Below are 14,657 nucleotides of genomic sequence, written 5' to 3'. Positions count from 1 at the left end.
GGAAAACAGACGTATCACTAATGCAACTCGTGACTCTCTCTTTTGTGCGATATGCCTCCAAAAGTTATCTTGCTAACGGATCACCACTACTGCCAAGCAAGCCATGCAATGTGCAGGTAAGTGCGCATTACCTTTGTTCATTGTAGACAATTCTTGCTCCTGTGCCCGGTCATTGCTGCATCTCCCCGTTTGGCCCACGTACGACTTCTCACATTTCAGCGTTATCTCGTCTGTAATGTCCGTTGCACGTTTCACGTATGGTCTGGTGTGAATTTTCTGGCATTCTGACTTTTTGTTAATGCGTTAACACAGTCCAGTCAACTTCCGTGGCGCTGAGAAAGCAACAGGCACACCAAACCTATTTGTGACTTCAAATTGTGGGAAAGTTTGTGGAAATATGGCACCACTGCGGGTTCGCATCCTTTTTGGTCAGGGCAAGGCATGTGTTTTTTTCTCTTCACCTTCTGGAGCAATGTTTCTGAGACCGCCCCTATGACTAAGTTCAGGTAGCCGGCTGTGTGTAGCCTCGCTAATTGGTTGTCAAAGCTGACCTGCATCGCGTGAGGGCACGACTTCATGAGAGCAGACACAAGGCAAAGAGTTGCTATTGCTCTTTTAACCAAATCTGGATGTGCCAAATCGTATGGCAGCAATTCCTTCTGGACACGTGGGCTATACTGCCAAGATACATGGTTTTTGTCAAAAATTAAAGAAAAATCTGAAAACTGAAGAGTACCATGGGACGGGATTTCATGTGTAAATAGCATGCACTTCCCATGTAGACTAAAATCACTTTGTTAATGCGCTGGCCAATGGTAAATATATGATCACTTTTTTTTAAATTTAAAAGTCATTTACGTATCTAAAATCTTTAAGGAAGGGCCTATAGTCAAAGTAACTGTGCAGGTCACGGTGAACTGATGTGAACTAACTGTCGCAGAGCACAGGAGCAATGCAGGAACCAATGCATATCCCCTGCCGTTGAACACACACATCGTCCTTGTTAAAAAGACAGAAAAGTAGATTTTATAATAAATTTCAACAAAACCACAATATTGTCATTGGACATGCCCACTAGATTCTGAAGATCTACTGGGCTGTTACGGTCTATGCTGTTACGGTCTATGCAATCCCTAACAGAGGTACACATTTCCTGTTGAGGCACTGAGAAAAACAAATCAATCACGCCTAAAGAAAAAATATATGTGATCGAGCATTTACTTTCAAGAACTGAATTACATCTCTAGAACTTTTAGTCATAAAAAGAGCATCCACTTGCAATAATTTCAAATTCTTTAAAAGACACTGGCTAACTAACTGCTGCCAAGAACCTTTCTTGCTTATGATGGCACGGAATGGAATTCCTTCCTTGTGAAATTTTGCTCTTAAAAACACTTTTAATGAAACACCTTTACGTTCACTTAGTTCCTTGACAAACTTCAAAAGGTTAAGCTCTCTGCAGAGTGCTATTGATTATTTCTTGTTGCCTTTTCTTTGAATGGGAAACAGTTCTTTGCTAGAGCTTATTGTGCCTTGTTGTTAAACACACCTCCTGAGAAAACCGCAAAACGTCCTCCTTGCCAGACTGAAGAAGTTGAAGGTAATTTTCTTTAAAAAAAGTTTTGACGATCCATGTGGGATCTCTGGACTTGCCGGACTCTGCTCCTGTACTCTGTGACATTTTCTTGGTGTCAATTGACCGTGATCTGCATGGTTCCTTTGATGATAGGGTCTTCCTTAAGGCTTTTAGATACGTTGATGATATTTAATTTTTTTTTTAATGTAGCCATGATTTTACTGTTGACCAGTGCATTAACAAGGTCTTACACAATTTGAGGCTACATGGGAAGGGCATGCTATTTACACATCACATCCCTTCCCATTGTACTCTTCAGTTTCTAGATCTGTCTTTAGTTTTTGAAACAACCACATCTGTTGGCAGTATAGCCCAGGTGCCCAGAAGGAATTGCCGCTATATGATTCGGCACATTCAAAGTTGGTTAAAAGAACAATAACAACTCTTTGACAACCAATTGCTGAGGCTACACACAGCCAGCTACCTGAGCTCGGTTGTTGGGGCAGTCTCAAAAACATTGCTCCAGAAGGTGAAGGGAAAAAAGCATATGCCTTGCCTTGACAAAAAGAATGCAAACCCGCAGTCGTACCATACATCCGGAAACTTTCCCACAATTTGAAGAAAGTCGCAAACAGGTTTGGTGTGCATGTGCCCACGCATAAGCCGCACTGACAAAAAGTCAGGATGCCAGAAAAATCACACCAGACCATATGTGCAATGAGCGACGGCGTTATTATACGAGGGTCTTGAGATACTGCTGAAATGTGGGAAGTCGTACATGGGCCGAACGGGGAGATGTGGCAATGACTGGGCACAGGAACATGAATTGTCTACAATGAACAAAGGTAATTGGCAGTAGTAGTGATCTGTTAGCAAGAGAACTTTTGGAGGCATATCACACGAAAGGGAGAGTCACGAGTTGAATTTGTTTTCCTGTTTGACGACAAATGTTGTTGTTAAAAACGTCACTTTAATCACTCTAGATGATACTGATGTACACATGCACATTTGTTGATTCTCCCTGCTCTGCTGTAAGAATAAAACCAGTTGAAGTTCAGAGCTCGAACTTTCGTTTCCTACTTTTCTTCCCAAGTTTTTATTATCCTGTTAGCGCAACTATGTATTTATAACATCTCAACCCACCCGCCCAGCAACAAGTTGTACTCAACTCAATATTAATCAGTCATAAAAAAATTCTGGAAATTCTAACGTTTTTGAAAAAAGAAAAGTTGGCATACAAAGGGTTAGGGCTGCGGGAAAGGCCTAAAGTATGTGAGTGCCGTGTTTATCACCACGTGTTTGAGGTATGTTGCTTGTGACCCACTGGTAAGTGATGAGACACACCATGGTTAGAATAGAAGGGGGAGGGCGAGTGATAGTGAATGTGTCAAGTATATTCCTTCACAATCAGCTGTCAAGATTATTTTTCTACATTAACTTATTCATCCTTACAGCATGCACCACTGGTCCCATGGCTTCATTTTGATGGAATCTTCCAACACAAAGCAGAAGCCAGAAGATGTTACGAATATTGAATACGCAGCATCTTCAGAGCTGTGCATGCAAATGCAACTTTCATGCACCCATGGGGAGACACAGCAGATCAAGCATGCGATCAGTACAACAAGACTATGACCCAACCAGACAAATTGTTAAAGTTACCTGTTATTGTCAACATCACTCTATAAACATTATGAGGCTTAAGGCACTGAAATGCATAAATGGAAAAAAAAAGTAATACCTGCTGGGTATAGTTTGCAACACTCAGTGAACCAGACCATAACTTTTTAACCACCAATAAACAATGTGATGAAATGAACATTGCATTAGTTTGCTAAATAAGTTTTTAGATTGAACTTCATTAACCAACTTAAAGGGACACTAAAGTGAAAAATTATTTCTTCTGCATCAGTAAATTACCATTCTACAACACCAAAAACACCACTCTTACAATGATAAGCCGTTTGGTACGCCAGAAAAAGCGCAAGAACGAAATACGGGTGGCGACGCCTACTTAAGTTCCTGCACCTGGGGGTTGTGACCTCTTGGATTTTGATGGCATCTTCTAGGGCCTACTAATTACATATAATGGTACAGATTGACTACATTGTGTTCTAAAAGAACCGAACATTAAACATGGCAAGTTTCGGGAACCTTTATTGAGCCAATGCGGCCCAAATGCGAAAACATACTTTGGAATCCTTGACGTCACGCTGACGTATCGGCACTGGGGTTTCGGCGCGAAATTAAAATACTGATCCTTGGACCTTCATTTTCTCATCTATTTATAAAACCATTTTTTTGAAATGACTGCCTGCAGGGTTCTCAAACAACGCTTCCTTAGTCTAAACAGATTTATTGTTTCGCTTTAGTGTCCCTTTAATTTACACCTTCTGTGCTCCTTTGTGACTATATGGTCACTGAGAACTTAATCATCTTGACTGTTAAGATGGGGAAATTACAACTCTAAGAGAGTTGCTGGTGAATGCAGTAGAGAGGTGCACTCACCGACTGCTGCAGGGACTTCCTCAAGTCAAACAAGCGGCAAGTCTCATACTTTCCTGCAGCGCCAGGAAACCTGTACTCGACCAATGAAAAGTCGAAGCCATGCACATCTGAAACACCAATATTTAAAAAGAAAGGTTATTTGAAGATGGCCGACACAGGAAGCAACGTGTTAATTCAAAGGGTGTTGACATGGACATTCTCCCCCCACCCTCAACCCCCCTTCAAAGAAAGTCTATGCACTTAGTAGCCACACCAGTGAACATGCTCAACTCAAAAGCGTTGCAGGTAATATCAATTCTGGTGACAGAAACTTGCTGATGTTATGAATACTAGAATGTGAACATTGTTATATATAAGTTCAATAAATGGGTACTTATGATATGAAAAATATTAGAAAAATATTCTATTTTTGATTCGCTTTTTACACTATTCAATTTGTATTTGATTTGGTTGCAAAAGTTACTATTTGCACATCTCCCCTTTTCAAAAAAACAAGAAATGATGTTTTTATCACTTGTACATTGGATAACACCTCACTGCCCTGCTCCTTTAGCCATATTAGGGTAGGTAGATAGCCTGCCTCAAATAGCCAGAGTATCATTTTAAAGTTAAACTCTCGTCAAAATGGATTTCCATGCTTTTTCAACTTAAATAAATTTATATGTCCTGTTAGCTAAGCACTGCAAATGAGTGAAAAATAGCCTTAATAAGGCTAGTTGTTATCCTGAAATAGCAGCAAAGGTCTCAAAAATGGAATAATGCAAAAGAAAGGTGGAAGACAAAGACTGTGCATGTGTCATTGACCTTAAATGCATGCTGTCCAGCTTTCGCCCTTGTTTTCTGTTAAACAACCAAGTGCACTCAAATAACAGTGACAGAAACTCAGGTGAACAGTGATCCAATAAAAATGGTCAGAGAAATATTTGACGTGGCAACAGCAGCGTTTTCAAATTCATGGGTGCGCATGCTTGCAAGGGGCATCAGAAGTGATTGGCCGATGGGACGCTGAGGTCATGGGCAACAGTCCCTTGCTCACCATCCCACTGTCCAGACAAAATGCTTGCAGAGGACATCACCCCCAAGAATGGCTGTGCAAGACTATCATAGTGAATTTGCTAAAACCTATTTAGATGACGTGCAGCTAAAGCTCTTCACACCTAATTCACCCACTTTTCCTTACCGTCCAACGAATTTTAGAACAGACGCTGTCACACTTTATTTCTTAAAAAAAAGTGTAATTTTTATAGTACAAAAGCAGCGTTACAAAAGAACCAAAATTCAAGTTTTGTCCCTCCGCGAAGAATATGTATGCTCCCATCTGGATTGTGACAGTGGTGTGCCAGTTAATCACTGGAAACTTCAGTCACATGTTGTATGCAACTGATTTGGCTGATAAACGAATGCATTTGCTACCTATACCCAGTTATAGGGAAAGGTTTCGGTGCACTCAAATATAAGCAACATTCCTCATGCCTCAAGCTCATGTATGAAACCCTCTCTTGTGCACTCTGCAGTGTTATTGATTTGTACAACTATGATAGGCTGCAGTGCGAAAGTAGTTGCAGCTGGAGAATTGTAGTTCAGCCAGCTAATGGGGCCTCCCACACGGTTTCTTGCCTGCTAAATTTAACGGGTTTCTGGGAGCAGGTGATAGCATGGGGGGCCAGCTGCTTTAAGGGAAGGACATGGGTTTTCGGGACCAAACAACTGAAAAAAAAAAAATGATTCTTTGAAAATGGTATTTGGGTAGCTCTAAGAAAACTGATTATATCCCTGGTGGCTACTAACCATCTAGCAATGCAAACATCTCTAAATTTCTTGCTGCATTCAATTAAAAATGTTATTTCCTTGTTCCATTCTGCATTTCCTCAAAACACAAATTTTAGGCTCCTTGCAATCTCTTGGGAGCAATGTGTCAGCCATCAGGACACCCAGAATCATGCTTTTTGTTATGGCATGAAGCTAAATGCATAATGCAAACAATGGTAGGAGGAGATTCTAAAATATCGGTCCAAATTTTTTGTTTAGCTGTATATTAAATAATGAATTTACCACATTTTGAACACAACACTTTGAATTTTTTGAATTTAACTAATTAAATTCTGGGGTTTCACATGCCAAAACCACAAGACGATTATGAGCCATGCTAGTGGAGGACTCCAGATTAATTTTGACTAACTGGGTTTCCTTAAAAGGCCCTTCACTAAGCCACATAGCAAATTTCGGTTATATACTGGAAGTTGTTACGTATCCTCTAGAGAGCGCTCTGTTGCAAAATATTTTCAAATTGGCTCATTAATAGCCAAGACAAAAATATTACATAGTGTGAACCCATGATTTCAAGAGGCCAGCTTCACCGCAAACATAGACCCTCTCTCCACTTGGCCCGTCTAGCCTTCCTTCCTGTGTTCTCCCATTCCTGAGCTCGAGGATCGCGTTAACACATATGTCACAGGCCCCGCCTTAATTTTTATTTTTCTTGCTCCTTGCTTTTTTGCAGTGTGGTGCACTTCTGCTGGCGGCATAGCACGCGAGCTGTCGTGATTGTCTTGTTTCGCGCAGCGCACGATTTTGCACGTTGTGCACGAGGGTACCTTACTAATAGTATAAGTCAGTGCTACACAAACACTGAGGCAGACACAAGCGGATCATAGAGCACAATCCCGCGCTGAAACACGGTAGAAAATGAGATAGTTTTGGTGTCTGCGCGTGCGACTGCACAACGCAGGAACAAGCAGACGAAACGGCAGTACATCTCTCTTGTTGCGGTGCGAAGAAAAACAAAAAACGCGCAAACAGTCGGTTTGTGTGTTTTATTATTTCTCTAAACTTTAGTTTGTCTATTAAAGCAACATACAGGGTGTGTCCGGAAAGTAATGTAACTTTAACCGTAGAAAAACATTTATTCAAGATATCATTACAAACATTCAGAATTCTTCGAAGTAGTCTCCTCTGGCATCTGCACATTTTTGCCAGCAACTCTGCCATGCACTGTACGCATCCTGGAAGGCGTAGATGGGAACCTCTTTTAGAGCCTTTGTCACGGCGGTTTGGATGGCTTTTATGGTCCCAAAACGGACTCCTTTCAAGGCGCTCTTGATTTCTTGGGAAGAGAAACAAGTCCGTCGGAGCCAGGTCAGGGTTATAAGGGGGCTGGGGCAGTGTCACCAAGTTGTGCTTGGCCAGGAACTACCGTACGCGCAGAGACGTGTGGCTGGGAGCGTTCTCATGGTGCAACTGCCAGGTATCAGAGATATCCTTTCGCGCTCGGAGGACCCTTTTTCTCAATCTCTCGCGCACATCCACATAGTAGGCAGCGTTGACTGTCTGCCCTAGGGGTACAAATTCTTTGAGAACCCCACCCTTGGTGTAAAAAAAGACAATTAGCATTGTTTTCAGTTTCAACTTGCTCATTCTTGCCTTCTTGGGGAGAGGGGACTCCGAGGTGTGCCATTCGGAACTTTGGCACTTCGTCTCAGGATTTTACTCAAATACCCGTGTTTTGTTGCCAGTAATGACACTAAAAAAATAAGGTTCAATTTGCACGCATTCCAAAACTTCGCTGACGATCATTACTCGGTTGTTCTTGTGGTCATCAGTGAATAGTTTGGTGACCAGCTTGGCGCACACTTTCTGCATGTTCAAATTGTCGCTTACGATGTTGTGCACGGTGGTTTTCGGAATACTAAGAGTCTGTGCTATCATCCGCACACTCATTCAACGGTTGGTGTTTAAAAGATCATGAACACGAGACACATTTTCGTCACTTTTGCTCGTTGATGGCTGTCCAGAGCGGGATTCATCATCCACGCCTTCTTGGCCTCCTTTAAATGCCTTCAACCACCTTGAAACTTGAGAATATGACAAAGCAGAATTCTCATAGGCTTGCTGAATCATTTGGTAGGTATCGGCAAGACTCTTATCAAGTTTAGCATAGAACTTGATCGCGTACCCCTGTTCGCGTGCAGATGGCATCACACGTAGTGACAGCGCACTATCAGGAAGTTCACGAAAACAGCGATCCTGATGCTCCCAGAGCTTGGAGCAGACTGCTCTAGGCAATGATGAAAGGCTAAGAGTTACCCCACCTAACCCAACCAATCTGATCGTGGTATGTCCAACAGCAGCGCCAGAAAAAAAAAATAATTGCGTTACTTTCCGGAGTCACCCTGTACTACACAAACAACAGATGTTGCCTTGAATAATTCTCGAAGTCATGTGTCACCACAGGCGACATCACAGCACAAACACATGTACGTAGGTGCACTAGCACGTGTAGGTCATCCTCCAGCTTGGAGGGCAGCGGTCGCGAGGAAAAAAGCAAATGGCATTCTGTTTGAAATTTCAGATCTTTCCTTGGCGCGTAGCGATGTAATACTTTGCAGACACAATTGTTATCGCGCATTGTATGCTTTGCACTTGTCAGGTCAAAATGGCCAGACCTGGTGAGGGGCTGTTAGAGGGACACTAAAGGAAAGTCAAGCTAGATTGACAAAGTATTTGCCTAGAAGTGTACCATTGCTTTCTGAATGACAATATATAAATTTTTTGTCAAGGAAATCGCCATCAAAGGCACTGCTGCTCCTCTATTTGAACCGCCTGCACCAACACGGAGCACTTGATGTCATCTCCATGTGACTGCCCTCTGTGCCATTGTTATGTCTTTTGTAGACTCTTTCTTTAGCTCTATATATGAAGCGTACTGCTTGGCAGGTGTAGGTGTTCCGCTTGCATGAGTCACTCTGTTGCTCTACTTGGGTCCAGATTACCAGGTACGGTCACTTGAGCCTCCGCTGCCATAGCCAGCAGTGTGGCCAATTGCCCTATGTTGCCACTTCAGCCGGCCATTGTAAACAGAAACAAGTGTTGTGTTTACAGTGGTGGGTCGCAGGTGCTGCAGCGGGGATTTGGTCCCGCACCCTTGGGCTTAGCAGCACAACAGCATAGCTGTTACGCCACCACAGTGTGTGCAACACTTTGAAGTGCTGTGTAATTCTTAATACCTGTCATACAAAAAAAAATATCCCTATCATTGTTTGTCAACTTTTTGCTTCCTAGTATTTAATTATGTGCCTTAACCAACATTTTGGTGAGTAGTCATTGCTCCATTGTTCCCAGTAACTGTAATTTATATTAGTTATCCTTGGAACTAATTGGCCAACTATAAGAATGATTGCACATTTAAAATCTGCACAAAGACATAATGAAGTTGTGCAGTTTCATTAAATTTGGTAAAAGCGGCTTTAAAGAAGGCCTCAATTCCCATTTCCCCCGTCAATTGGGTGAAGCGACGTTCACCGCTAGAACTATGGGGTGCCTTCTGTGACTAAAGTGTTGTGCAACAACTTTCATTTACGTCAGTTAAGACTGCATTTGGGTCCTTTCTCAATGTCGTGTGAATCCGAGGGTGACTGCAACTTTTTCGTATGTACACTGTGGTAGTGCTGTTGAACCAACACTTGTCAGCGTTGACTTATCAAAGCAGTATCATTTCTTGTTCTGTTGGTTTCCGCAGCTTTGTTCATGTCGAGTGTGATGCATTGTATGCAATACAACATAATCACTGTAATTTTCCTAATAGATGCCATTACTATATGCATGAGTACAGGTCAATAAACATTTTTTTCTAGCCAAACCAGATGGCGCCAGAGGTCACTACTTTGTAACCACTGATGAGCTTTATAACCTCTGTTATACAATATTTAATTGTAACTTTTGTGCTTGGCACCACAATGTATACAAAGTTGCAAAATCCCGCAGCCCTGCTTGCCAAATGAATTGAGCATACCTTTCGATGTGGTCTCAAAGGAAACATTTAGTGCAACTTCTTTGGAATAGGAGTATGTTGACAGGTAAATGTGGTAGTCCAGGTCCTCTAATGAAGTGACTACTTGATCTTCATTCAGGTTCCAGGAAGAATAATCATAAGTCCGACAACCTGGAAACGGCAAAAATATGCAAAACAGTTCCATAAGTGGTGCTAGCACACTATACATAGAGACTCAACTGAAGGTGCGCTAATGTAATGAGCAGTGAACAAATGTGCAGCAGCTTGTTTCGTGTCAAACAAACTCTTTTACATCAGGAAGAGGCACCAACAACAACAAAACAAAATGAAGGTAAGCTTACCAATAATAAAATGGTAGTGAACATTCTAATCTACACTACAGTTGATATTTCCTGCATTCGTGAAATCCACAGCCCTTTAAATCTTTTTGTACTGCGCCCATTGGGTATCGTTAGACTGCTAACGATGGTTTGAAACGCTGGTTTCAAGACTTTCCACACCACCCACGGAGACACTGCCCATCAGACACAAAGGAGGAGAGATATTCTCATGTTTCCTAAGCAGTTCACTTTCTCCCCCCAGGTGGCGATGTTTGAGCACGCTCTGAAATTTTAACAATTGTCAAAGTAGAAAGCAAAACTGCCTGCCCGCTATCAATGGCTTGAAACGCCGCTTTCGAGACCTTCCACGCCGCTCACAGACACTCTGCGCCATAGGAAGTGAGGGGGGAGAACTATATTTTTGTTTTCTATGCAGTTCGCTTTTTCGTCACAAGGCATTAATTTTTGTAATGCACTCCAAAGTTTCGTGATCATCAAAGTTGAAAGCAAAATGACTGCCTCCGAGAGTGACGCGGCGCGCACGCTTCAAAAGACTGCATATCTCGTGATTACGCTGCGTTTGCGGCTAATTTTATCGATGGATCGAGCCCCAGCAAGTCTGAGGGTGCCCTCTTTTCGTCTGAGTTTGACTCTGAGAGCAATGATGACGCAAGCCAGCCCGGAACATCGGTGGTCGCCGCCTGCATGCAAAACAGTAGCGTTTACACTTAAATTTTTGTAGTGAAATACCTGCTCAATTAAAAAATTTTGATTTTTTCAGAGATAGTGCCTATCAGACCGCAGTACATTTTGTATACCTCATAATTTTGTTAAATTTTTTTCTGAGTAGATACAAGCAGGTCTTTACAAACTTTGCTAAATTTTATCCCACAATCTTGATTCTTGCAATATAGATCTTTTTTTTACGACATATATCTCGTTAATAAAACTTTTATGCATGAAAAGTGCATTCATTGTGCTTTTTGTTTATGTATTACATAAAATATTGAGTGCAGTAGTTCCTTCAGAAGAAAGATCTGGCATAACCTACCAAAAAGAACTATATTCCCCATGGTAGGGAAAGAGTTAAAAACAACTGCCTTGCTCATAGCAAGTTACTAAGTCAGCTAGTTGTGCTGATGGCAAATCTCTTCAGAGTAGGTTACTAAGTCATCTAGTTATGTTGATCGCCAATCTTTTCAGAGTAAGTTACCAAGTCATCTAGTTGTGTTGATGGCCAGTATCTTCAGAGTGTTTTCTATTTTTTTTTTTCTTTTTGGCAAGCCAAGAGTAATGTTACGGGATGTTGTAAGCTGTCCATGATAAATTGGTAAGTGGTTACATTGGCAGTTAAAGAAAAGAAGGGTCAACCAAGTTTTGATACTAAAGAAGACAAGGTCAAGCTACACGGCGATTCAAATGATTAAATGTTCATTTAACGTCTCTTTTCTTATCTTTTTTATGTTTATTATTTCATGCACAATTACGTCGACCTTGTCTTGCTTAGTGCCGACAATTGGTCGACGATTTCTTTCTTCAGCATTTGACACTCTGCAACGCCCCTCACCTTGGTTTTCGTGTTGCTCTTTAATGCAACCGTGAGGTACAGGGTCTATTCGCCCCGAGTGTTTACGGCATCTGCAAAACACATGCCTAAGGCTCGGGTGATGCTGTCGTGCAGCCAGAGGCTCTCCGCTTGCCCTGATTCTTTCACCCAACTCGCCACCGTCCTGAAATCGGGCATTTGTGGCCTCTGGTGAAGGGCGGCCGCGACACAGACCCCCATATCCCACCCCATCGATAACATGCATGCAGCTAATTATACTCCTTTTTTGATTACATCCTTAGTTGCTGACTATTGCTGTGTTCTTGACATGAAGAGGTGTCATTTGATGCCCGTTTCAAGTTCATACATCTACAAGTCACCTAACTGACCATATTCTTCTGGAAGTGGTTACAAAATAGCCAGATCCAAGATATGCCAACCCCATATGAAGTTAACTAAGAAGACCTTGTCTTCAAGAATATAGAATTCTGCCAATTGGCGGCCTCTCCCTGAGATGCACATTACACCGGTCCTTTATCAGACGAGCCCATCCTGCGCATGCAAATGAATTAATTTCATCTTTCATCTCAGTTCTCTGCGAATTGACTTTATTTTCAATCCCTTGGCTACACCTCCAGTTACTTTAACAGATCACCAGTTATTTGTTCTACACTTTACATGACTTCAAGGTGCATCTGATCTCATATCCATACTGCCACCCATCTATCTCTCAATTTTCTGACTACTGTCTTGCTTTCTATCACCGTTTGTAGCACAGCCCTTAACTCCCTCTTGTACTTCCTTGTTAGCCTCTAAGTGTTGGCCCCAATGTTTTGTCAGAGCAGGGAACAGTGATCATATGGTGTTCTTTACAACAACATCAGTAAACTGCCATTGATGGCTTATGAACGTCTTCCTAATATGCGCCAACATTTTTCTATTTGTGCAGCTGCCCACATGACCACTTCCAATTATTGATGGTATTGAATTCAGCTAGGCTTGCCATTATTGCTGGAGGAGTAGTGGAATTCTTTAGGTATTTGTTGCAATTTTCAGCTTGGGCTTCCAAGGTATTGGCCCCACAGTTCCGCCCAAGTCAAGAGCAGTGATTACCATATTTTCTGGACCATTAGTCAAACCGTTCTATAAGTTGCACCTCCTCACTTGACGCAAATTTCAAAGAAAACATTAGTATACAAGTGCCACTGGTTTATAAAACGCACCTATTTTCACTCAGTTGGCACGATGAATTGCGATAGTGCACGCTTGCGCACTCATTGAAAAATGTTGTACACACCCATTTCAGGGCACTAAATTACCTTCATTTTGTTTTGTTGTTGTTGATGCCTCTTCCTGATGTAAAAGAGTTTGTTTGACACAAAACAAGCTGCTGCACATTTGTTCACTGTTCATTAGATTAGCACAGCTTCAGTTCAATCTCTAGTCACAAACATACAAACACACACAGACACACGTAAACACACACACACATGTGTGTGTGTGTGCAAAGCATTTTGCATGTGGCTGGCCACTTAGCTTGGATTGAGGTTATGAAAAGCGTTATGGCGTAATATGCGTGTCCGTGTAAAGCACACACACACACACACACACACACACACACACACACACACACACACACACACACACACACATATATATATATATATATATATATATATATATATATATATATATATATATATATATATATATATATACTTTTTTTCAAGTCAATCAATATTTCAGCTGAATTAGGATGCGGTTACCGCGGCCGGGAGTCGAGCGACCTTGTGCAGCAAACATTCATAACTATACTTTCAGAAAACAAAGCGCAGGAACAGGAATACAAAATGAGAGCAAATAGAAAGGTGTGCTCTGAACTGACGACGGATGTATAGTACGTAGTCCTGTTCTTCCGCGAACACAGCTGCAAACATGGATGTCAACAAGGCCGACGGCGTAGAACAGAAAGTATGACAGCAGTTACCAGCGTAAGGAGGCGGGAATGCGCATGTTGAATGAGTTCTGACATCTGTGGGCACTTTTGGGAAAATTATTATTTTTTGTGCCTCAGACATAAACACAAATTATTTTACCAACCTTGGAGCTCGTGAAGAGCACGATCGCACATATTCGTTTTCAGAGACATCACACAATTTTAAAACGAGTGACATCTATCAGTCAATCGGCTATACAGTTTTGCAGGATAGAGGAAAGTTTTGATCAAACGCCTCTAAGCAAGTGTTTTCACGAGAAACTGATAACATATGACAAGGATTAACTGCGTCACTCACTGTTTGTATGATGTAGGATGCATGATCCAAGTGGCTCATGTAGCTGGAAAAAGAGAGGAAATAAAATTGAATGGCAAACAGTTATTTGCAGAGGTTTAGTAAAGGTAAAGTTTCTATGAGATCAACGTAGTTATCAAGTTCGACAGGAAGCAACAACTGTCATTGGTACGTTTCGGATAACACGAGCACGAGAGCAAGTATCAACGGGAAGATGGCGAAGTAACAGCACAAAATGGAAAATGGCTTCTGTGCACGTGTAGTTGCCTTTAAACGGGTCATACGGATTGCCACGGTAGACCAACTGATAATGAATATGTTTACCATGAATGAGCAATCCGTTTGCAGAGAGACGATGCTCTGGTTGCAAAACACCGGATTGGCAGGGTCACAGCTGGCGACATCGAGAAACGAGCACAACAGAATAAGCGCTAGTAACTTTGTAAACAAGCAGCCCCAAACGATGAACATGTTGGTATAAGATTACATTACACAACGAACACCCGCCGAAGTAGTTTCTACGAAAGTGAATAAGCGCCGGCCTCCATTACCGCAGCCAGCGCCTTCATTGCGCCTTCTAGGTAAATTTTGAACAACTCATTTAGTGTTGAAGATAATCTAAAATACT

The 14,657-nt window shown here is 41.8% G+C and overlaps 1 protein-coding gene across 2 annotated transcripts in view; it reads right to left on the bottom strand.

Annotated features, from left to right (window-relative positions):
- Positions 1–14,604, bottom strand: part of LOC135916016 (uncharacterized) — a 50,061-nt gene extending 35,457 nt beyond the window's left edge. The window contains exons 1-4 of one of the 2 annotated variants that reach the window (XM_065449214.1): positions 14,354–14,604; positions 14,033–14,075; positions 9,873–10,022; positions 4,085–4,191 (exon numbers count right to left, since the gene is read on the bottom strand). In XM_065449214.1, coding sequence (XP_065305286.1) covers positions 4,085–4,191; positions 9,873–10,022; positions 14,033–14,075; positions 14,354–14,500 — 447 coding nt within the window. In that variant the 5' untranslated portion in view covers positions 14,501–14,604. Of the gene's footprint in view, positions 1–4,084; positions 4,192–9,872; positions 10,023–13,057; positions 13,175–14,032; positions 14,076–14,353 lie in introns of those variants that run through there. The other variant, XM_065449215.1, reaches the window with a different exon arrangement.
- Between the last annotated feature and the right edge of the window lie 53 nt (positions 14,605–14,657).

This window comes from Dermacentor albipictus, chromosome 4 (assembly GCF_038994185.2).
Source record: "Dermacentor albipictus isolate Rhodes 1998 colony chromosome 4, USDA_Dalb.pri_finalv2, whole genome shotgun sequence".
Lineage (NCBI taxonomy): Eukaryota > Metazoa > Arthropoda > Arachnida > Ixodida > Ixodidae > Dermacentor > Dermacentor albipictus.
This window is presented reverse-complemented; position numbering and strand designations above follow the sequence as displayed.